Source organism: Chiloscyllium plagiosum, unplaced genomic scaffold (assembly GCF_037043375.1).
Source record: "Chiloscyllium plagiosum isolate Xiang-an unplaced genomic scaffold, Cpla_swu_hap1 HiC_scaffold_24, whole genome shotgun sequence".
In the NCBI taxonomy this organism is placed as follows: domain Eukaryota; kingdom Metazoa; phylum Chordata; class Chondrichthyes; order Orectolobiformes; family Hemiscylliidae; genus Chiloscyllium; species Chiloscyllium plagiosum.
The window spans coordinates 35,707,393-35,732,913 of record NW_028270162.1 but is presented as its reverse complement, the minus strand read 5'-3'; the positions used below and the strand labels follow the sequence as shown (position 1 = coordinate 35,732,913).

General features: G+C 40.3%; 1 protein-coding gene across 1 annotated transcript; it reads left to right on the top strand.

Moving 5' to 3' along the window:
* Positions 1-13,362: 13,362 nt before the first annotated feature.
* On the top strand, positions 13,363-23,422 carry bri3bp (bri3 binding protein). Its single transcript, XM_043715808.2, has 3 exons — positions 13,363-13,779; positions 20,365-20,467; positions 21,241-23,422. The coding sequence occupies exons 1-3, from the start codon at positions 13,579-13,581 to the stop codon at positions 21,651-21,653; spliced, it is 717 nt and encodes a 238-aa protein (XP_043571743.1). The 5' UTR covers positions 13,363-13,578; the 3' UTR covers positions 21,654-23,422.
* Positions 23,423-25,521: the final 2,099 nt, after the last annotated feature.

Here is a 25,521-nt window from a genome sequence, read left to right as displayed (position 1 = left end):
GCAGGTGTCCAACCCTCTGTCCTGCACATAGGTGATCGTATCCCTGAGGAGTGCGAGACTCTCAGCAATCTTCCTGCCCGGCACAGCACAGGTTTGGTCAGGGTGAATCACTGACCCCAGAGCAGACCTGACCCGGGTCCAGAAGACTTTTTTTTAATTTCAAAAATATACTTTATTCATAAAATAATTTGATGGTCTGTACAGTTGGTCATGCCATACTGTAAACATTTACATACAGAGGTCAGAATTTATCATTTGTATACACAGGTCTGTACCTTTATCAATCATATGTCCATATATTTAGCTGAGGAGTCAGCAGAGTCCAAATGACTGCTTGGGCCCCCTGCTCTTCTTAGGCAGGCAGATGTTACACGGTAGTCTTTCCCCACCGCGCCTTGGCGGCAGCTGCCCCAAGCTTCAGCACGTCCCTCAACAAGTATCCTGGACCTTGGAATGTGTCAGTCTGCAACACTCAGTAGGGGTCAACTCCTTCAGCTGGAAGATCAACAGGTTTCGGACCGCCCAGACAGCGTCCTTCACCTAATTGATGATCCTCCAGGCACAGTTGATGTTCGTCTTGGTGTGCGTCCCGGGGAACAGGCCGTAGAGCATGGAGTCCCGCATCATGGCGCTGCTTGGGATGAACCTCGACAAACACCATTGCATTCCTCTCTAGATTTCTTCTGCGTAGGCACTTTCCAGAAGGAGGTGTGTGACAGTCTTGTCCCCTCCGCAGCCACTTCGAGGCCAGCGTGCGGTGCAGCTGAGAGTCCAGGCGTGCATAAAGGATCTCACAAGCAGAGCCCTTTTCACCACCAGCCAAGCCATGTCTTGGTGCTTGTTGGAAAGTTCTGGCGATGAGGCATTCTGCCAAATGACTTTGACTGTCTGCTCAGGGAACCGCTCGATAGGATCTGCCCTCTCCTTTTCCCGAAGGGTCTCAAGAATACTACGTGCTGACCACTTCCTGATGGACTTGTGGTCAAAGGTGTTTTTCTTCATAAACTTCTCCACGAAGGACAGGTGATACGGAACAGTCCAACTACTCGGAGCGTTCCGCGGCAGCGAGGCCAGGCCCATCCTTCGCAACACTGGGGACAGGAAGAACCTCAGTACGTAGTGACACTTGGTGTTTGCGTACCGGGGATCCACGCACAGCTTGATGCAGCCACACACAAAAGTGGCCATCAGGGTGAGGGTGGCATTGGGTGTATTTTTCCCCCATTGTCCAGATCTTTATACATTGAGTCCCTTCGGACCCAGTCCATCTTTGACCTCCATATAAATTGGACACGGGTCCAGAAGACTTTTTTTTATTTCACAAATATACTTTATTCCTAAAATAATTTGATGGTCTGTACAGTTGGTCGTGCCATACATATGTAAACATTTACATACAGAGATCAGAATTTATCATTTTTATATACAGGTCTGTATATTTATCAATCATATGTCCATATGAGGCATCAGCAGAGCCCACCGGGTCCAGAAGACAAGAATTTATAGCAAAAGGGTTACAGTGTCACAGAATTGTAATGACATATTAAACAAGTTTAGATTAAGTCTTGCATCTTTTAGGATGTGGTATGCTGATTTAAGTTCAGACTTTAAAGAAAGATTTAACTCAGACTTTAAGTTCACACCTTTGATACATTGTCTGAGCTAAGATAACACTCATTGTTAGATAAACTGAAGCCACCTTGAGAATGTAACTTAAAAGGAGTTTTCGAATTTACATATTAAAGAGCCTAAACCAGCATATCCCATCCTAAAAGATGTGAGACTTAATCTAAGTTGGTTTATGATTTGGAGATGCCTGTGTTGGACTGGGTTGTACAAAGTTAAAAATTACACAACACCAGGTTATTGTCCAACAGGATTAACTGGAAGCACTAGCTTTCAGAGCGCTGCTCCTTCATCAGATGGTTGTCACCTGATGAAGGAGCAGTGCTCCGAAAGCTAGTGCTTTCAATTAAACCTGTTGGACTATAAACTGGTGTTGTGTGATTTTTAAGTTTGTTTAATATATCATTACAACTCCATGACATTGTAACCCTTTTGCTATAAATTCTGTCTTCTGGTCCTACTCCACAATCACCTGAGAAAGAGGCAGTACCTCAAATGCTAGTGCTTCCGAATAAATTTGTTGGACTATAGCCTGGTATTGTGTGATTTTTAACTTTGTCCATGCCAGTCAAACACCGGCACCTGCAAATTGTTCAGAATTCAGAAAACACTTTCTATTTTAAAGTGAACATACATGCTTTCGATTTTGTAACATTGTTAAGTGTTCACGATTAGAGAAAAATAAATTGTTATTTTTCTTTAAATAGTGGAAATTAGGAGTTCTCTGTCACTCACATTTTAACAGATTATGAGGCGAGGCAAGCTTTTCTGGGTGTTTGGAGTTGAAGCCCTACATCAGCCAGGATCGTATTGAATAGTTCAACATGCTTTAAGGTCTCATCCTGCTTTTACCTATTTCTTCTGTTTTTGTTTCACTCTACAAACTCTAGTTATAGAGTCATAGGGATGTACAGCATGGAAACAGACCCTTCAGTCCAACCTGTCCATGCCGACCAGATATCCCAACCCAATCTAGTCCCACCTGCCAGCACCCGGCCATATCCCTCCAAACCCTTCCTATTCATATACCCATCCAAATGCCTCTTAAATGTTGCAATTGTACCACCCTCCACCACATTCTCTGGCAGCTCATTCCATACACGTACCACACGCTGCGTGAAAAAGTTGCCCCTTAGGTCTCTTTTATATCTTTCCACTCTCACCCTAAACCTATGCCCTCTAGTTCTGGACTCCCCGACCACAGGGAAAAGACTTTGTCTATTTATCCTATCCATGCCTCTCATAATTTTGTAAACCTCTATAAGGTCACCCCTCAGCCTCCCACGCTCCAGGGAAAACAGTCCCAGCCTGTTCAGCCTCTCCCTGTAGCTCAAACCCTGGCAACATCCTTGTAAATCTTTTCTGAACCCTTTCAAGTTTCACAACATCTTTCCGATAGGAAGGAGACCAGAATTGCATGCAATATTCCAACAATGGCCTAACCAATGTCCTGTACAACTGCAACATGACCTCCCAACTCCTGTACTCAATACTGTGACCAATAAAGGAAAGCATACCAAACGCCTTCTTCACTATCCTATCTACCTGTGACTCCACTTTCAAGGAGCTATGAACCTGCAGTCCAAGGTCTCTTTGTTCAGCAACACTCCCTAGGACCTTACCATTAAGTGTATAAGTCCTGCTAAGATTTGCTTTCCCAAAATGCAGCACCTCGCATTTATCTGAATTAAACTCCATCTGCCACTACTCAGCCCATTGGCCCATCTGGTCCAGATCCTGTTGTAATCTGAGGTAACCCTCTTTGTTGTCCACTACACCACCAATTTTGGTGTCATCTGCAAATGTACTAACTGTACCTCTTATGCTCGCATCCAAATCATTTATGTAAATGACAAAAAGTAGAGGACCCAGCACCGATCCTTGTGGCATTCTGCTGGTCACAGGCCTCCAGTCTGAAAAACAACCCTCCGCCACCACCCTCTGTCTTCTACCTTTGAGCCAGTTCTGTATCCAAATGGCTAGTTCTCCCTGTATTCCATGAGATCTAACCTTGCTAATCAGTCTCCCATGGGGAACCTTGTCAAACGCCTTACTGAAGTCCATATAGATCACATCTACTGCTCTGCCCTCATCAATCTTCTTTGTTCCTTCTTCAAAAAACTCAATCAAGGTTGTGAGACATGATTTCCCACACACAAAGCCATGTTTACTATCCCTAATCAGTCCTTGCCTTTCCAAATACATGTACATTCTGTCCCTCAGGATTCCCTCCAACAACTTGTCCACCACTGAGGTCAGGCTCACCGGCCTATAGTTCCCTGGCTTGTCTTTACCGCCCTTCTTAAACAGTGGCACCACATTTGCCAACCTCCAGTCTTCCGGCACCTCACCTGTGACTATCGATGTTACAAATATCTCAGTAAGAGGCCCAGCAATCACTTCTCTAGCTTCCCACAGAGTTCTGGGGTACACCTGATCAGGTCCTGGGGATTTCTCTAAAGGTTGCCAGCAGAAATTAATCTGTAAGTTTCCCACCAAGCCACACATCATAGTTCCTTGGAACTATGTTGTCATTCCTTCACTGTCACTGGATCATAATCCAGAATTTCCTTCCTAATATCTTTGAGAGGCTACAGCAGTTCAAGAAGGCAGCTCACCACCATGTTCTCAAGACCAATTTGGGACGGACAGCAAATGCTGGTTTTGCTAATGATGCTCATATGCCCAAGAAAGGATTATTTAAAATCTGAGTGTGACCATTAACTAGCCGCTGGCTGAACACACATTCAGTTCTGTGTTTAAGAGAAGGTGCTGATAAGAATGATGTAGTCAAAAATGGTGTGCAGTGTCAAATCAGCAGGAGACTGTGACTGATGTCATGATCTGCCGACTGTTCAGGCACATGCTTGCAATGTTGGCATACTCCCCAAAGTGTCTGATACAGGCTAATGCAAGAGTGTGCAGAGTAAACGTTTATTGTAGGATTTAAAACTACAAGTACTGTGGTGCTGGATTTTAGAATGCTAAAACCTTATTTCCGTGGCAATATGTTAGCTATAATTTTAGTTGGTTAGATAGATTTGCTGGAGTGGAGATTCTTCTCCTCCCACTCCTAGGATTAAACAGACATTATTCTAATTATTACAGGGTTTCATTGTTCCAGGAACTTTCCTAAGCCTTGCATGTCGATAAAATGTTGACCTTCCTCGCCTTGATACCGTAAAAACTGGATACAAAATTGTATGCTCATTGTTTCGATACCTTTCGTAACAATATCAGGAGAATAAAAATTTGCTCTGTTAACACTTTTGTTTGAATCCATATGTGCTTTAAACTTTCAGAAGCAAAATACTGCAAATGCTGGAAATCTGAAAGGTTGACAATATTGCAGGTCTAGAAGTGTCTGTGGAAAGACAAACACAGTTAATAGATTGTAATTTCTTTCCAAAGGTGGGTTATTTACATTGAGACTGTTTCTGGGTTGCAAACCTGCTCAATGTTGCTGCAGGATATCTCAGAATATTTGGAAAGAAATGGCCACTTAGTGACTTGCTGGTGCGTTTGTTGTCCGATCAGATACATCAGGTAGGTTTAGGGAGTGGGATGTAAATGTGGAGGGTTGGACTTAAAGGGAACCTGGCAACCACAGTTGTGGACACTGGCACCTCAGGCAGGGACAGAGACCAGAACACAGTGGAGTACCAACATGGCAGTGAGCAGTGGAAGGGCAGCCCCCTGATTGGTTGACCCTTCTTTGGAGTTGTTGGAGGTAGCTGAAATGATTGTTTCTGCAGGTCAGCACTAGGAGACAATACAGTCAGACAAAGGAGGCATAGATGGGGGTGGCTAAGGTGGAGAGCAGTCTCTGATGCTGTCAGATGTATTTCCAGCATTTCGATTTTCAAACCTTATGTGTATTATTCCCTTCATCAATGGAACATTGTTCCTCTTGAATACTGTCATTTGTTATTTTTTGATTGCCTCTTGGTTGCATGATGTTGTCTTTCAAATGTTTCTTTTAGGTCCTCTGCAAAAGGGCTCCCTCATGGTTTGTGTAAAGATTTGTAGCTTGGGTACTGGTTGTCATGGTTGTGGGTTTGTTCACCAAGTTGGGAAGCTGATTTGCAGATGTTTTGTTCCCTGTCTAGGTGGCATCTTCAGTGCTTTGGAGCCTCCTGTGAAGTGCTGCTCTACTGTGTTTTCTGGAGTTTATTTGGTTTCGTTTCTGCTGCTTCCAGTTGCTGGTTCTGGTTGTTTTTTGTTGTGGGCGATATATTGGATCCAGGTTAATGTGCTTGTTGATGGAGTGCCATGCTTCTGGAAATTCTCTGGCTGTCCTAAGTTTAGTTTGTCCTATGATTGTTGTGTTGTCCTAGTCAAGTTTGTAATCCTTGTCGCCTGTGTGTATGGCTGCTCAGGACAGCTGGTTGTGGTGTTTAATGCCTAATTGGTGTTTGTGGATGCAGATTGCTCGTTGTCTGCCTGTTTCTCCTATGTAGTGTTTTGTGCAGTCTTTGTATGGAATCTTGTAAATTGCGTTAGTCTTGCACATGATGGGTATAGGGACTTTTGTCCTGGTGAGTTGTTGTCTGAGCGTGGCTATCGATTTATAGGCTGTCATGAACCTGAGTGGTCAGAGAAGTCTGGCTGTCAGTTCCAAGATATTTTTTATGTAAGGTAACATAGCATGTCCTCATTGCATTGTTTGTCTATTAGGCATCAATGGATGAAGTTGCGGGGATATTATTCTTGGTAAATACTCTGTAGAGGTGTTCTTCTTCTTCCCTTTGTAGGTCAGGGGTACTGCAATGTATTGTAGCCCTTTTGAACAGGGTGCTAATGCAGCTTCTCATGTGTGTTTGGATGGTTGCCTGGCCTAGTCCTGAATAGAGCACCTGTATAGGAAGTCTGGAGTCAGACATGGTAGTATACACTTTTACCCGCTTTTCATTGTAAACATGAATTGGAAGGATTAGCAACTTGATACTCAGCCTGTTTGGGAAGGGAACCCCCTCAATCCATTCACTGGGAAGCTACTGGAGACAGTCTCAATATAGCAGGGGGATACCTTGCATGGCAGGGTGTTCTTCCAGCACCAGTTGAACATTGGTGGCGTTCTAAAATAGCATTTAACAGGCCAAATAATTAGTTTAATTGGCAGCCCATCTAATTGTATCATCAAAGCTACTGCTGTTTGCACCTTTTGAAATATTCTGTGGTTTAGGAACACATCAGGTTTCCTTCCTAATACCTTCTGCCAGTGTTTGCTACCCCTCCTGCCTTGTAGTCCATTTTCAATGAACTGGTAAAGTCCAGCCCCATGTCTCCCCTGAGACAACACATGCTGAATTTTACAAAGCATTGAACTGTATGGATCAATTTGAAATTATTATTAACCTAGGCACTGGAAGTACTTAACTTAATTCTCCAAATGTTTAAATTATTTATCAATGCTGTTCTAAATTTAACCCCATGACTCATGAGCACCATAAGTACAAAGAAGCTTTAAAACCTGAACAGCATCATTTGTCACAATTCCTTTCATTTTTCTTCGTCTTCAATTTCATTTTAAGCTTGATTGTATCCGTGAATCATCGGTAGATAATTTCCATTTTAAACTAACGGCATTCTGTTCTAAACAGGATTTCCTTTTCAACTCCATTGTAAATAAAGAATAACGATGCTTGTTAATGCACTATACATGTTCATACTTCTGCTTCAGTTTGTAGGTGCTCGCTATCAAAAACACTAAAGGAAATATGGATCTTTGTTAGCCAGTACCAATCATCATCTGTGCAAATATTGAACTCAGTACAGTAATTGGATGAATCACACTTCAGCTCGGAGCTCGTGTGTGGAATTTTCAACCCAATGAGATGGTAGTGTGCAAATTTAGTTTGCACCCCCTCCCCCCCACCTTGTCTCAGCCGGATCCCTCCAGCCCGGCACCGCCTTCCTGACCTGCAGTCTTCTTCTTGACCTCTCCGCCTCCATCCTACTCCGACCTATCACCCTCACCTTGACCTCTTTCCACCTATCACATTTCCAACTCCCCTCCTCCAAGTCCCTCCTCCCTACCTTTTATCTTCTCCTGCTGAACACTCTCTGCTCATTCCTGAAGAAGGGCCTGTGCCCGAAACGTCGAATCTCCTGTTCCCTGGATGCTGCCTGACCTGCTGTGCTGTTCCAGCAATAAAGTTTCAAATTTAGTTTGTGTCAATCAGTGTAATGCATTTTTTTTAATTTGGATTTTTTAAAATGGTGAGTCTGTTCAATTGCCAGTATTCAATAATTGCACCTGAAATGTACAGCCATACTTTTAGACATTTTTACATACCTCCTCTGTATTTCCAGCATTTTTAGTTTTATTTCAGATTCATAGGTTTTGTGGTGTTTTTCTTTTTCTTGCACTTTGGCTTGTGTGTATAGTTCAGACAAAAATGAAATATAGTTTATCTACATATTTGTGATACATACTGGGAGAGGGAGAAATTCAGCTCAAAAATGCAGATGCAATCTTCTGACAGGGTACGCATTGGACACACACACACGACTACAGGCAGATGATGTTGTCAATCAATGTACAGTAAATTTTTGAAACCAGCCTATGTCCTCATACACAATGTTTCAATTGAAAATGATTGAATTTTAACTTCCCTCGTTGATTGGTGCACCTGAGACCTTTGATGAATTAATTTTGTTTTATAATATGGCAGTTGCATTGACCACTTGACCATACGTTGAGCCACATTTTGTGCGAGAAATGTGGAACAAACAAAACCACCTACACTGAAATTACCATTTTTATGTGAAGACATTGAAATCTGCTGACTAAGTCAATGTCAAGAAATGGACTTGTACGCCCATTGGGTTGAAGGTATTAGGCAGTGTGGAGGTGCCCAGCTACTTCTGGGGTGTCCTCTGGAGAGATTTGAGAGGGTGGGGCTTGTCTATGGTTCCTTCTCCATGCCTACTACCTCCATTTTGCCTCTTTGAGAGGGAGGGGCACCTGAAATAAAATCAAGGTCCTTCAACCCCTGTCACCTTGCCATTGGTGATGAGCAAGTGCTTCCTTCACTATTAAGTGGAAGATAGTGTGAGTGGGGTGCCAGAGGCATGGTGCATAGCAAATGAGGCAAACTGCAGAGAATGTTGTGAGACAATATGATGGGACTCACAGAGAGAAACTCACCAGGAAACTCAGCAAAAAATGACACGGTGCCAAATTCTGGTAAAATTCAGCCTTTCAATATTAATTTCTGCTGGACAGATTTCTGTCATGTTGATGTCATTAAGATTCCTCAAAAACGGTCTGTAATAAAATGGAGTCAAAAATAAAAAGCAAAATGAACAAAAAATGAACACTAACAACAATCTATTTCTGTAGTTTAATTCCATTAAATGCCAGTGTCCCTTGAGTGCTAATTTATTGTCAGAAACCTGCCTAGCAACCTGAAATATCTAATGAAGAAGGCAAACTGTCAGATTAGAACATGAATCTTTGACTGCATTCATTTTAATATTATTAAAACATTTTATAATTTTTTCCACCAAATCACACTCAGCATTAATGAAAATGTCTGTCTCTGTGTCGTGATTCTCCAGTTCACACTTTCCTTTACTACCTTTTGCTGGAGAAATACTTTTCTACACTTTTATTGATTAAATATGTGTACTAGAACATAGAAGAGTACAGCGCAGTACAGGCCCTTTGGCCCTCGATGTACAGGCCCTTTGGCCCTCGATGTTCCTTCTTACTTAAGTGTTACAATAGTTAGTCTCTTGTTGTCCACCAATGTTATTACGCACAATATTTGCAATTTCAGTTTCTTCTCAAAATTGAGTGCACTGACAGAAAAAGAATACCCAATTACACAGCAGAAATTAAAATATTCTCCAGATTGTCACTACCCATCCAAGTCCAGACTGAGTATCTATTGTCACTTTTTCTGATAATAATGTCATTATGAATGTTTTAAATTCTGAAGAGAGAACATTATCATATGTGCACATAGAAATAAAATCGCTTGTAGACTATATGGGCAAAATGACAACATCATTTACAGCACACATTTCCTTTTATTCAGGGGATGTTGACTGAACTGGCTAGCCTAACATTTATTGCTCATTCCTAATTGTCCTTGAGAAGGTGTTAATGAGCTCCCTTCTTGAAATGCGTAAGTGCATTTGCTATAATGTAGAATCCTTACACTGTGGAAGGAAGCCATTTGGCCCATCGATGCCAAACCAACCCTCTGAAAAACATTCCACCAAAACTCAACCCCTTACCCTATCCCTGTAACCCTGCATATCACATGGCTAATCCATCTGGCCTGCACATTCTTGGATACTATGGGCAATTTAGCATGGTCAATCCATGTAACCTGCACATCTTTGGACGGTGGGAGGATACAGGAACACCAAGAGGAAACCCACATAGACTTGGGGAGAATGTGCAATCCCCACACAGTTGCCCGAAGGTGGAATTCAACCTGGATCCCTGGTACTGTGAGGCAGCAGTGCTAACCTTTGAGTTGCCATACAGCCCTTATAGGTGCATACACAATGCTATTAGGGAGGGAATCCTACAATCTTCCATCTGACACTGAGAAATAGTAACATATTTCCATGTAATGATGGTGACTGTCTTGAAGGGGTTCTTCCAGTTGATGATATCCGCATGTACCCACTGTACTTAACATAATGTCATGGGTTTGGAAGTTGTTGTCTAAGGAGCCTTGGTGAATTGCTGCAGGACATCTTGTGGATGGTACACATTGCTGCTGTTGTGCACTGGTGGTGGAGTGAGCTTCTGTGGATACTGTGCCAAACAAGTGGGGTGCTTTGTCCTTGACGGAGTCAAGCTTCTTGACTTTTGTTGCAGCTGAACTCATCCAGGCAAGTGTGAAGTCTTCCAGGCAAAGCACATTCCTAACTTGTGCTTTGTGGGTGATGGACAAGCTTTGGTGAGTCAGGAAGTGATTTACCCTCTTCAGGATTCCTAGTTCTTCACCTGCTGTTGTAGCCACAGTATTTATATGACTAGTTCAATTCAGTTTCTGATTAATGGTGAGCCCCAGAATATTGATAAGGGAGATTCAGTAATGGTGATGCCAGTGATTGTCAGGGGTCAGTGGTTAGATTTCCTCTTGTCTGAAATGATCATTGCTTGGCACTTGTGTGCTACTTGACAGCCCAAGTTGAGATATTGTACAGATCTTGCTGCATATGAGGAAGAGTTGAGAATGGTGCTGAACTATGTGCAACTTTAAGCAAAAATATCCCCACCTCATGCCCTTATGATGGAGAAAAGATAATTGATGAAGCAGCTAAAGATGTTTGGGCCTAAAATACTAGCCTGCAGAACTCCTGCTTTGATGTGACTGAGCAGAGATGATAACAGCCACAACTATCTTCCTTTGTACAAAGTATGACTCTAACCACTGGAGAGTTATCCCTGATTTCCAATTACTCTACTTTTGCTATGCCGCCTTGATGCCACACTTGATCAAATGTAACCTTGATATCAAGTGCAGTCAATCACACCTCACACATGTTTCCATCTTGTGTCTATGTTTGAACCAATGCTATAATAAGACCGGGAGTTAAGGGAGCAAGGTGGAATTCAAATTAAGCATCAGTGAGCGGTTTACTGCTAAGTAAGTACTACATAATAGCATTATTTGGCTAACTACAGACAGAGTTGGCTTAAAGGCCGCATTGGCAACCAGTGGAATGCCACAGGAATCAGTGCTGAGTCATAATTATTTACTCTGCTTGTTATGACTTGAATGAGGAAGTTAAAAATCACACAACACAATTATAATCCAACAGGTTTATTTGGAAGCACTACCTTTCTAGGCATCTCGAAAGCTAGTGCTTCCAAATAAACCAGTTGGACTATAGCCTTATGTTGTGTCATCTTTAACTTTCTCAACCCCAGTCCAACACCGGCACCTCCAAATCTTGAATGAGGAAAGCATGTTATGACTTAAGGAAAGTGAATGCACTATTGCCAGGTTTGAGAACAATAAAAGACAACAGGAAGCTGCAACACAGAGGGATTTATGAGATATTGTCCATGCATCACAAGAAGCTAGCATCCAAGTTAGTGGGTATTGGAGAAGGCAAATAGGCTGGTTTGTTACTTCCATGGATTATTCATTTGTTACTTCAAAGTGGATGGTGTAAAAAAACTTGCTAAAACTGTACAAGATACTCGTAAGACTACTTCAGGAATACCATGCATAATATTGAACCCTTATCTAAGGAAAATATACTGGCATTGGAGGCAATTGAGAAGGTTCACTAGGTTGATTCTGAGTATACAGGGCTATTCTTATGGAGAGAGGACATGTAGGCTCATATTCATTGGAGTTTAGATTTCAAGATTCTTAAGGCACTGCAGAGGCTGTTTCACCTTGTGGGAGCATCTAGGGCCAGAGGACATTATCTCAGAGTAAGGTTTTGATCATTTAAGATGGACATGAAGATGAATTTTTTCTCAGAATGAAGTAAATCTGTGGACCTTGTTACTGCAGAGAGCTGACAAGGCGAGGATGGTAGTATCCATGAGATCATGACTCACAAATTTATCTATTAATGATAAAAAGTAGTAAGAAAATTCAACATCTGTGGGTAAAGTCACATAAATGCAACCTTAAAGCTTTTTAAAGCATTGTTAATGGGCTCTGCACTTACAAATTTCATCATTTGTGGAGGTTCTCAGAAATTGAACTATTGCACATACAGATGAATGACATTTAGTATATACAAGGCTGAGACTGAAGATATTTAATCAGTAAAGGAATCAATGGTTATGGGAGTAAAACAAGAAAGTGGGGTTGAGAATTATTAGATCAGTTATGATCTAATTGATGGAAAAGACTCGATGACCTGAATGGTCTAGGTTTTCTGCTGCGTGTAATGGTCTTACGGTTTAAAAAGAAAAACTAGAGGTTGGATAGCCTTGTCCTCTTTCAAAGTAAGTGCTATGAAAATATGAATGAATTAGCTTGTCACATGTACTCAAATGAGTATGTACATTTAGCCAAGACTCATATTCTAGATTATCACATATAAGTACAGCTCACCATCACTTCTCAAGGACAACTTGGGACGGGCAATAAATGCTCACTCAGCCAGCCCTACTCAAATGACACAAATGCATAAAAATAAATTATACATTGATTATGATAGTTTCCTCGTGAAAATGACAGCGATCACACAAGCAACTTATCATTATCTCAAGTTTGCCTCGTATTTGGTTTGCGGATTTAGGAAGAAAGGTCTTCCTCTTAAATTGAAAATTGTGGTGCTGGAAAAGTACAGCAGGTCAGGCAGAATCCGAGAAGCAGGAGAATCGATGTTTCGGACAGAAGCCCTTCATCAGGACATTCCTGATGAAGGAATGGCCGATTCTCCTGCGCCTCAGGTGCTGCCTGACCTGCTGTGCTTTTTTCAGTGCCATACTTTTCGACTCTGACCTCCAGCATCTGCAGTCCTCACGTTCTCCTCTTCCTCTTAAATGTTGTGTTAGTCTCCACAGATGGGGAATGACCTGCTGACTTGTTTCCATGAAATTTTTATTTTTTTTAACTTCCTAAACTTCTCTTTTATTTCTAATCAACCTGTTCAGAGATGTTCTTACACACCTCTGGAGCTGGTTGCACTTGAACCCAGGCCTCCTGGTCCAGACATGGTGACACTACCACTGTACCACCACTTGCTATTTTAGACATATTTTCCTCACCAGTCTGTTCAGGGATGGTACTACACGCCTCTGAACAAAGTGCAATTGGAACCTACAGTTCCTGGTTCAAAGGTAGGGACACCTCCACAAGTCTTCTAATTTGTATTTTACATGATGAGGAGCAGTGGCACTATAAGTTGGTGGCCGGAGGAGTTTTCGGGTTACACAGTAGGTTGGTTCCGGGCCGGACGTGTTTGCAGGGTGCACGCGGTGACGGTTGGTTTTGGATCTGCTCAGTGATGGCGGCGCTCTGCGGGCGGATGGTGATGGCGATGGCGGCCGTGCTGCTCGCCGCCAGCTTCGTGTCGGTGGACGCGGTGAAATCCCGCCGCCAGGCCGGAAACGAGAAGCAGAATAACTTTTTCAGGCGGGCGGCGAGTGGCGTTTCCCGGAATCTGGCGGCGGTGTTCGGAGAGGAGAATGTGCAGGCGGTGCAGAAGGTATGGAGGCGTGAGGCTGTGAATCAGAGAGAGAGAGAGAGAGAGATTGGGGAGGAGCGTGTGTGTAACTGGAGGGAGGGAGGTACGAAGTGTGTGAATTAGAAGGGAAGGGAGACCTGTTTGTGAGTATGAGAGAGTGATGAGGGTGGGCGATCTAGACCTAGCATATATAGAAATTTCTCGAAAAACTCAGCCGTTCCGCCAGCATCTGTGGCGAAACAGCAGCTAACATCCGAGTCATAGAGATGTACAGCACGGAAACAGTCCCTTCAGTCCCTAACCCTTCTTCAGAACAGGTTTTCCGGTTGTCAACCTTCTCTTAAGTACAGAAAGATCCAACCCGTTCATCCTTGCTTTTCCCTTACGGGTGTAAGGCACTTTCAATACTTGTCTTTTTTTTGCGCCACCTCTACTATTCCACACTAGATCTCCCACGTGTAGCCTAACCAGTGCTTGATATGAGCATGCCTTCTTTACAATCTGATTTTGCCCCTTGAGATATAACCTGGCAACTTTGTTTTTAACCTGATATATTTGTGCTTCCACACCTGTTTTGAAAGTATTATGTGATTCCCTTATTTCTCTTTTCAAAATACAAATCTTTCTTGTCTTGACATTAATTTGTCATTGTATACTCTATTCTGCTTGATTATTAACTTTGTGTATTTTGTTGCAGTCCTCCTTTGTGTTGTCAGTGTCATTTTTACATAGTGTATTTTGACTTAAAATAATCTGAATGACAGTGGCCACTGGATTGACCTTTTTGAGAGGTTCTCTTTCACTTCACACATTCTGCTCATCTAAATACTCTTTACCGTCTACTTTTTGCTTCTTTTGTAGCAAACTAGCTACCAATCTTTTGATATTTGTCCCCTGAATCTCTGAGCTCCAAAGTTTTACTTCTGACTATCTGCTGGGCAATAAATGCTAACCTAGTCATTGGTGCCCATATCCCATGAATGAGTCAAAACATTTGCTCATCACCCCTACTCTCTCCAACTTGAAAGGTAACATTTAAAAATTGTGGACAAAGGTAGAGGTAATTCCAGTTTGTTACAGTATTATGCCAGATCTGCACCTACTGTAGACAGAATTGTCCTGTGAGAAAGTGAGGATTGCAGATGCTGGAGATCAGAGTTGAGAGTGTGGTACTGGAAAAGTACAGCAGGTCAGGCAACATCCGAGGAGCAGTAGAATCTATGCCAGGAATTGTCCCTACCCCATTTTGGGGAGCACTGAGTTCCCAGGTTGTGTGTTTTGGAGGTAATTGCACTTGAGACCCCATTTTATATTTGCTGTTTTGAGGTGGTGACTTATGATTTGAAGTGAGATGGATTGTTCTCTCAGCATGCCTCAGTGTTAGTCTCACACTTTCAAACTGTTGCTGTAAACAAGTAATTTACTGGAAATGTTCATTGCATGGATTCACTTAATCTGTGGAATACTGATTGTATCACTATTCTTTACAGTGGTGTTTAAGTTGTCTGTGATTGATGCTATAACCGTTTGTGCAAGGATAAGAAATTTCTACCGGTTGGTGGATTTCTGATTTTTAGTTGATTTAATTTCCTCCCCATCCTTAGTCCTTGGCTTCCCAATTATGTGACCCATATAGTAATGTTCTGGCATTCATATTTTAGTTTATACCACTTGTATTAATTGTATTAAATGCTGAAGTGGTGAGGACACTGTGATTTTGTATAAATGTATATGCATTACTTCATTAGTAATAGGTTTTAAACAAAGGGAAAACTAGTTTAATAGTCTTGACCTTAAGACATTGTCATTTCAAGTGGCATAGATGCACCTTACTGACTTTGCTGTATAACATGTGTGTCTCTTTATCATCTTCAGCTGGCTATAGGACAACATTGCATACAGGGCAAGGTGTTTGTTAGTGATCTGCATATTTTCTTTCCACTTGCATTTCATTTCATTTCCCGAGTCAGTCACATACACCTTTTTATAGTTTTATTTTGCTGAATTATCTTTACTTTTGACCACATTTTTTTAATGTAACCCTCTAAGTTGGTGAGAATAGGGCTGATGAGAAAAGTCTCTTTTTGTCATGAAACATTTGGTGTCCATGGCTAGGTCAGCATTTATTGCCCAGAGGACAGTTAAGAGTCAGCCACATTGCTGTGATCTTGGGTCCCATATCGGTCAGGTCGGTAAAGGTGATAGCTCCTTAAAGGGCATTAGTGAAAGAAATTTGGTTTCTATAATAATCACTTTTACAATTGTCATTAGACCTTCAATTCCTGAAGTCAAGCAATAATAAGGCTAGTACCTTCATCTTCCCCACTTGTGGAACTTTGAACATTGTGCAGGATAATGTTTGTACTGAGATATATAGATATGAATCTGGTCAGGAGAGCACAGGGTAGTCTGGTTCAGAAGTGGCAAGCTATGGATGATTATTTTAAAAGAATGATGTTCTTTGAGATTTTGTTTTTCCCTGGAGCAATTGTCCAGTTGAAAAAGTGAATTGAATTGTTCAGTTATGAATGCTTCAAGTTTGGTCTGTCCAGAACCCAGCTGAAAGAAATGAATGGAATCACAGCTTGTTTGAGAATGAATATCAAATGAGCATTAAAATAGCACAGGAGCAGTGAAGGAGCTTAAATTGGTGGTAGGAGAGATATAGCTGAATATAGTCAATGTACAAGTGGAAGCTTGCGAATTATGCCATAAAGTGAGAGCATGATGGTGAAGAGAGTGGCAACAGATGGCCTGATGCAATGAAGAAATGAGGAGAGAAGCACTATTACCAATGCAATACCTTGAATGTATAAGTAAGAATATAGGAATTAAGTGGTATTCTTTGGATACCTCATGATCTTATTGAATGATGGAACAACTCTAGACTACATGCTATACTCCCACTCCTTGAGATTTGGAGGAAAATCTGCAAAGCTGCAAGGAATATCGGGATGGCCAATGCTTTAGTAGTCACGATGCCTGGATATAATTTCTAGCTATTGATTTGAGGCATTTCTGTATACTATTGGTAGATAGGGAGTTGTAACTGTAACTTGTTAATGAGCCAACATGGAGTTTTTATCTACTTGGGTGAGCTGTTTGCTGTCTGGCTTTCTACTTTAAGTTTTACGTGTACATTTTTTATTTTAGATTTTGTACTTCCTTTTTCTATTTCACTTCTGATGAACCTTTATTGCACATTACTTGTAACGTTATGTATTAATTTATAAGTTACTTTTCTTTGCCCTCAAATGTCTCGCTCTAAAATTGTGAATCTTTTAACTAAAGATCTATTTGTGATGGAAATGCCCTCAACCCCAATATGTGCAGGTTGAATATAGTAATTACAGAGGAACGTCAAATATCTGAAGGACTCTGGTGGGAAGTGTTTTGTTTGGTTAATCGAATGTTGGGTATTCAAGTATTGGATAATGTAGCCAAGCATCGGGACATTGTGATTTTGCTCGAGTAATCCGAAATTCCGTTAATTGAATGCCAGATAATCGCGGTGCCTCTATATATGGAAAAATACTTTGAGTACAGAAGATGGAGCTAGTTGATACTGATGCATACCATCAATCTTTCTGTGCCTTTAGTGTTTACTTGTCTGCTGTTCCTTCAGTGTTTTGTGTTTTGCTGCTTTGTTCTTCTGGAAAGATTTTTTTTTAATTAAAATGAACTGCTTTTAATTTGAGTTGGTTAATTGCATATTGCTGAAGTATTTGTAATTATTAAAAAGAACGAGGCTGTGCTGTAGTTCCTAGTTGGGGAGCTCCCTTTTTAAAAGAACTTCAATTCTGTTTTCATATTTCTATGAAGGGCTTTACACTTGATGGATTTCAAGTAAGTATGAGTGTAGTTGAAGAACAGCTGCAAACAGAACCCAGCATATAAAGTGAGAATATTATTGACTGTGTGCCTGTATAAATAGTAGTGTGGTCTATTGACTGTTACATCAGTTCACCTTTGCATGTACCATATCTAGACTTGGGCTGATAAATGGCAAATAACATTTGCATTATGGGTGCTAGGCGGTTGTCAACTTTAGCAAGAGCATAGCTATCTTTCCCTAATGTTTGGCGGTATACCATTGCAGAGTGCCACACCTTCCTCTTCCTCAAAGTAGGTCGCTGTTGACTGCAAAGTCAAGTAGGCCAACCATACACATTGTATGACTGAAAGCTAGAAAAGGCTGCATATTCTATAATGAGAGATTAATTTCCTGACTTTAATCTGCCTCTGCTTCCTACCAGATACATGTAGGATTAGTATTCTCCACTACCTAGATGGATCTAACAATGTGTTGAAGTTCAAAAGTGTTCTGGGTAAGGTAGTCTGGCACATCCTTGGCCATTGGTGTATTAAGACTACAGTGTCTAATATTTACAGATTGCTGTAGCGAGCTGCTAGGTTGTATTAGGTGACACTTTGCATATCAGTGACTTGTGCCATCTAAAGAACAGAGGCAGCAAGTACTGGGAACCCAACAAAATCCAAATTATATGTTTTCCTGAATGGATTCATTTCTGTTTTCTTCATTGCTGGGTTGAACTCATGAAATTTGTTAATGATCAGCATTGTAAGAATGTCGTCTTGCACTTCTGTAGACTATGTGAAGGCTCCCCAATACTTTCCAAGACAGTCATTAAGAACAGGTCGTAAACACTAGCTTGTGTCCCTGTGCAACTCCTTCCACTACACTTGATGAAGGAGCAGCACTTTGAAAGATTGTGATTTTTAAATAAATCTGTTGGACTATAAACTGGTGTCATGTAACTTTTGATATTGACTTTTGTAGTATGGAAGTCTGTTAAAAGTTATTCTGATGATCTTGAATGTCATGGATTAAAATAAAAATATGCTGGCAGTTTGATAAATCTGTGCTGTGTTGCATTATTAACACCGGGTTTGCTTACCCTTGTTTTCATAGTGATGCTTGTTTTACTTCTTTGTGAAAAGCATCCTCTAGTGGTAATAATTTGCATAGATACAATATAAACCTGAATCTAATGCTCTGCATAACAAATGCACCGTTCATGGCTTAAATTTTCATTTCTGCTAAACTTTGAAAATCTATTAAATGAAAAATAAAAACTTAACATTTTTAAGGTTGGTTTGTTTGTTTGTTATTCTGAGTGTCTAACCTTTGGTCCCTGGGAGATGTCATTAGAGTAGGTGAAATGACAGGAGGAGGACTGAGAAGCCCTTTTAAATGCAGTTTAGAAGTGTGACAATGGAAAAATTAGACTTGGAGCAAAATATGACAGCGATGCTCCAAGCATCAGGACCTGATAATGCTGGTCTTCCACTCATTTTATAGGAATTTAGATCAGCATCCAATGTGTCATAATTTGCAAGACAATAAACCAAGTGTAGGAAATTGAGACTGTATTGGACAAGTGGTTTATGCATATACATGATAGGCTGCGGAGCCTCTCATGATTTTTATTTGGCTATTAGATATTGACATTCGAATGAAGGTGTGAAAGTCTTTTTCAATCTGAGCCTTTTGAATTCTCTATTCTAAAAGGCTGTGAATCAACAGTTATTGAATATTGAAGACCTATATAGATTGAAGGATGTGGGAATCAAGCAGGAAAGTGGGATTTGTTAAAGTTTGAACCCCAAAGTTAGTCTTAATAATTAAACTGATCTAACTAGTACAGAATATGGTGTCTTAAACAATTTTATTACTATACTTAGGTACTTGTGACATCTGTCTATTGAAGGCCAAGCACAAGGTCTCATGAGATATGATATTAGTCGGTGATAGCGCTCTCATTTCTAACTGTTTTTCAAGCTTCCTTCTATATTATGGTTTAGGTTGAAGATCAACTATGGTCCAATTGGAAACTGGCTTGTGCCTCCGTTGATGCTTTATTTTTCCTAATCATTCAGAAGTTGTGGGCGCCATTGGCTGAAACATCATTTATTGCCCACCCTATTTAGTCTTGGAAGTATTGGTTGGATGTGTCTTGAGCCACTGCAATTGATCTGGTTTGGATTCATTTCTCTGTTTTCTTCATTGCTGGGTTGAACTCATGAAATTTGTTAATGATCAGCATTGTAAGAATGTCGTCTTGGACTTCTGTAGACTATGTGAAGGCTCCCCAATATTTTAGCAAGACAGTATGGAGAGGTAGTTCCAGGATTTTGAACCAGTGACTGTGAAGGAACAGCAATAGATCTAAGTTAGGATGGTGTGAGCTTGAAAGGGAACTTGCAGGTAGTGGTGCTTCTGTGTATCTGCTGTAATTTCCATTCTTAGCAATAGAAGTTGCCTTGATAAGTTGCTGCAGGTGTCTTGTGGATTGTAGCTGCTGCTTTCACTGTCAGAGTGAATGTTCAAGTTGTTAGATGTGGTGCCAATTAAACAACATGATTTGTGCTTGATGGTGTTGGGCTTCTTGTGTTGTTAGGGCTGTCCTCCCATCTGGTTAATTGGGACACACTCCTGATTTGTGCCCTGAATGTAATGGACAGAGTTTGAGGAATCAGGAGAGTTTTTTTGTTGCAGAATTTCAGTGCTCTGACCAGCTCTTGTAGCTACCATAATTTATATACTGATTAAAATGCATGGTTTAATGAGAAATATTCTTTTAGTTCTTTTCCAGGATTACTGAACAGTTTGTGTTTGGGATGGATGTGCTGTTGCAAACCATCTGGAAAATATGGATGGATCTTCTGGATATTTTTGGAATTGATGGTAAGACTATTTTTATATGTCACCGATTTTTAAGGAGAAAATTGAAGTCGAGGAAGTTCTTGGTCTTTATGCTTTTCACGACTTGCTTCACTTGTCACAAATAAGAGTGAGAAGCTATTCTGTAGCCACTAAATGAGTGCTAGAAGAAGACCTACACATCCCCTGAGATTTTGTTTTCATTTTAAGGAGAACTATATAGTTTTATACCTTACTTTCTATAAACTTTGAACATTAGTCATAAGGCATTTTTAAGTACTTCAAGAGTAGCTTTGGCAGTAGAGTCTAAAAGACTTGGCCACTGAGCTTGCATTGCATAGTGGGTTGCCTGAGCGGGAAGGTGGGTTTTGCAGATCTGTTTCACTCCCAGCTTTTGCGTTTCATTAGAAAATACAAGCAATCGTTGATCTTGAACTTGACAGTAACTTACAGCTGCTCAGCAATTTTAAATCATCAAATTATTGTTCCAACAGCCTTGTGCAACTGATGAACTGACACAGCTTTTAATTATAATTGTGCTGCAGACCATATGACATTGTGGAGCAGACTACATCCCCATTGTTGTCTGGGATGATCTCTAACATTTGTATCTTATCCAATCATACAACCCTGTTGTATATCTACTTTTGCAGTTGAAATACATTGTGTAGGAGCAAATGTAGAGCTTGGAAAGGTGAATAGTTCATTGTTTCATTTCTGTAAAGAATCTATAGTGACCAGCTAAAGTTTATTATCGCAAACAAAATTTTAAATCTCCTCCTTTTTCTTTCTTGCAGGATCAAATGTGAGCCAGTATTTGAATCCAACAACAGCTGTAACTCACCCAACTCAAGTTCTCCTGTTAGTTGTTGCTGTGCTTGTAGCTTATTGGTTTTTGTCAATGTTTATAGGGCTTATATTTTATACATTACGCATAACATGTGGTGGCTGCTTCTGGATTGCACGAATTGTCTTTTTTGCCCTTGCTTGCCTCTACATTCTGCAGAAATCTGAAGGTGATCCTGAAGGTGCCGTGCTCCCACTTTGTTTTGTAGTTTTGACCTACATTATGACTGGTCCAGTCGGCTTTTATTGGAGGAGAAATACTAGTCATGTTGAGGAAAAACTAGAACATCTTGATGGTCAAATCAGGCTTATGAACATTCGTCTCAATAGAGTATTGGAAAAACTTGATCAAAACGCTGGTTAGTGTGAGAAGGAATGCTGTTGCATATCACCAGCACTGTTTAATGGATAGTGAATCACTGTCTCACGTGTGAATAACCCATGTTTAAGGATTTATATTCGTTAGTTTTTTTTTTGCAATCATTTAACCATGTTTTTATTTTTATACTTAACTGGTTTATATTCATCAGTCACATGGGAATATTTTTAAAATTCTTAATTTCCTTTTCTTTGTCTTAAGTGAATAATCAATTTATCTTTAGTGCAAACAAAATTAAATTTGCTACCAAAAATACCAAACAAAGGACCCTTTTTTTCCCTCAAATTCTGTCTTGCTAGAGGAACAAGGTGGAAGAATACATTTGTGCACTATTGTGATTTATTGTGTTAGTGCATTGAGTGTGAAGGATAGTTGTAATTTTTTTTACTGTTTAGTATAGTTTGTGAAACAACTGAGTAAGTTTTTGAAGTCAAAAATCTGTATAATCTTTTCATCCATTTCCCCTCTGTCCCTTTCAGTGCTGCTACATTATTTGACTCTAACTTACATAAGTAAGAATCTGTTTGAGTAGATGTTCTCTATGTAATGTGCTGTAGTGAATGAAAAATAACCATATCTATTGTGCATCTCACCTAGTGTTTCCCCTTTTGGTTCTGTGAATGCATCCCATGTGAACAGAATTACTGTATGGAAAGTGTATATTTTTCAAACTGCAGATTTTGCCAATGGATTTCTATATTCTGGATATTTAAGGTGGCATGTTTGTAAATGTGGTGAAAAAGTCTACCGGGTTATCTGTATATATTTCAATTATGGCATGTGATATTGAGGCAAATGAATAAGAAATTCTCCCAACTAAATGTGAAAATATACTAAGGTTTATTAATCATAAAGACTTTCAGCCCCACCTTTGGTTTCCACAACAGCTCAGCTGAAATAGTAGGGAACCCCCAATCTGTAAAGTTGGTCTCACAAAGTTGTATTTACTCCTTTTTGAGAAGTGGTCTTTTAAATTCCACAAGGTAGATTTTTAGTATGACAATATTAGACCTGAATGGCATTAAGTGAGACAGTAATGTCATTCCCATTGAATGACTAGGTGTGTGTTTTGGAGCTGGTGGATTTAATTCAATCAATTTTGTGATGAAAGCTCCTGAATGTCTTTGCCCTGATTGTGTAAAGAAAACCTTGGAAAGAAGGATTTTTAACTGATGAAATTGCTGCAATTTACAATGAAGCTGTTTGGAACTAACACTATCAGTAAAGTACCAAGAAATTCAAAGTTTGTGAGAAGATTTGTAGCTCGGGTGCTTGTTGTTGTGGTTCTGTTCGCCGAGCTGGGAATTTGTGTTGCAGACGTTTCGTCCCCTGTCTCGGTGACATCCTCAGTGCTTGGGAGCCTCCTGTGAAGCGCTTCTGTGATCTTTCCTCCGGCATTTGTAGTGGTTTGAATCTGTCACTTCCGGTTGCCAACAGAAGTGCTTCACAGGAGGTTCCCAAGCTCTGAGGATGTCACCAAGACAGGGGATGAAACGTCTGCAACACAAATTCCCAGCTCGGTGAACAGAACCGTACCAAGAAATTGCATTAATTTACTTGATTCCAGATAATGTGCCTTTTGGGAGTAAATGATGGTTATATGTAAAGATCTTTCGAAATGATTAAAAGGAAACTAAAGGCTGACAATATTTGTTCGCTCAGAAAATATTGATTTCTCTACCCGTAGAAAGAAAGTAGAATGAGAATTCTTGTGAATAATGACATGCAGAATAAAAAACAATCTATTTATTAGACTATACTGTATATTGTTATGATTTAAATTGCATCAGTAACTATACTTGAGCTTGTTTTGACCAAATTTACCTAGCAAGATGGATTGCAATAATTACAAACTTAAGATTATTTAATGTATATGGGTTTCTGCTGACTTCAGAACATTTGATTCTACATATATCACAAAATTGATCATGACAGCTGTAAGAAGTAGAATGATTTGACATGCCTTTTAAATTTCACACTTTTTTTTTAATAAAAGCAGTTCAAATATCTTCAGAGTCACGTTTTAAATTTGGGTGTTTGTTAAATTTGCTGTATTTAAATCTCACTTGATGTATTTTGGATTGTGTTCAACCTCCCAGGTGTCATTTTTAACAAAAATGGATAATAGAATCTGTTAAGCACAATGTTACTGTATGTTAATAAAGATTTAAAAAAAACAGTTGGGGTGTTTTTAAAATTATTTTGGATCTTTTTGAGCTTGACCTTTGACCATCAAGCTGTTGTTTCCAGGACTGTTACTGACTGTTACTGGAGATCTCCCTCCTGAAGCTCCTATCTCATTGTACACAACTGCGCACAGCCCTATCTTCTCAAAATTTATAAACAGAACTGCTTAGGCAGTCTCCTAATTCTAGCCATTCATGCCACACTGAACGTATTACTTGCTATCTTGATTTTTTTTTTCTTCCTGAATCCAGTCTCTCCACTTAACATTTGTGATTTTTCTGATACATTCAGTTCTGCTATGACTTGTTTCTTCAATGAGAATTGGCTTTAACACAATTTAAGAATTTAGACTGTGACTTGGAGAATGCAAACTTTCCTTACCTGTATTGGCTATAACTCTATTCTGGCCCCAATAGTTTAAATGGTGTGACTATTGCGCGATTGCATGAGAATGGAAGTGTTATATCAGAACTGCCTGTACTGTTTGGTTCCACAATTTACAGCTTCTTAGCTTTAGCTGCTTCCTTATCCATGGATATGCAATCCTTCTACGTGTTCGTGCCTCATCATGATGGTCTGAAGCCCCTCTATTTGCACCTTTTTGAAAGGAGGTCGGAACAATTCTCATTTGCCATTGCTTTGCATCTGATGAAGTCCAAGTCAAAGTTATGATGATGAGTACGTGCAGTGGTCCCAGTTCCGCTTGTCTTTGTAGATTATGTGGAGCTTTTCTCTAATGCATTGAGTTTCCAGCACATCTGGAATGAGAAAAGTTATTCATTTCACTTCTAGGTTGCATCTCTGACTCTTCCTTTCCTTGATTTCTTTGTTTCCATTTCTGGGGATAGGCTGTTCTCGAATACAGGTATTCATTACAAACCCACTAACTGCCATAGTTAGTTTAACAACATATTTCCCCTCAATACTTCCTGCAATCTGTTCTGATGATGTTGCCTTCCACAGAGGTGCTTCTGACACATTTTTATTTTCTTCAGCATTGGATTTCCACCCAATATTAACAGGGTATTATCTGAGCTGTTTCTTTTACTCACTTTTATCTTCACCACTTCCCCATCCTACCTGAACAACAATAGCGTTCACGTTGTCCTCACTTTCAATCCCACCAGTCTCTGCATTCAAAAGATCAACCTCCACCATTTCCACTACCTGAAGCAAGATGCCATCATCTAACTACATCTAGCCTTTCCCTTCATTTTGCAGGGATCATTCCTGTGCAACACATGGATCCATTCATCCATTACTCCTAACAGTTTCTTCCCTCCAAATGGTACCTTCCCATGGCAGAAGATGTAATTGCCCTTTTCCTGTCCACACACACAGACATGCACACATGTCCTTCCAGGTGAAGCAGTGGTTTACTTTCGATTTAGTCTGTTATGTTTATGACTCAAATGGGATTTACCCTACACTTGAGACCAAGTACAGACTGGTTGACTGTGGACTCATTGCTTAGGAATGACCCCAAACTTTCAGTTTCTTACCATTTTGTTGTCATTTTCCCTTGCAACCAATGCCATAGCTTCAGGGGTCATTAGGTTTGATTTATTTTTTCCTCCAGTCCATTCTGTGTGGGTGAGTATGTTGCTGAGCAAGCTCAAATAATGACATTTCTGAAGAGTTCGGGTTACCCTGCTTCCTTTTGCAT

What these genes read in the sequence shown, in the direction of transcription:
- bri3bp (XM_043715808.2), top strand. Translation starts at nt 13,579, where the DNA reads ATGGCGGCGCTCTGCGGGCGGATGGTGATGGCGATGGCGGCCGTGCTG. An exon ending in ATGTGCAGGCGGTGCAGAAG is followed by an intron (nt 13,780 to 20,364) that starts GTATGGAGGCGT and finishes ATATTCTTTTAG; the next exon opens with TTCTTTTCCAGGATTACTGA. An exon ending in GGATATTTTTGGAATTGATG is followed by an intron (nt 20,468 to 21,240) that starts GTAAGACTATTT and finishes TCTTTCTTGCAG; the next exon opens with GATCAAATGTGAGCCAGTAT.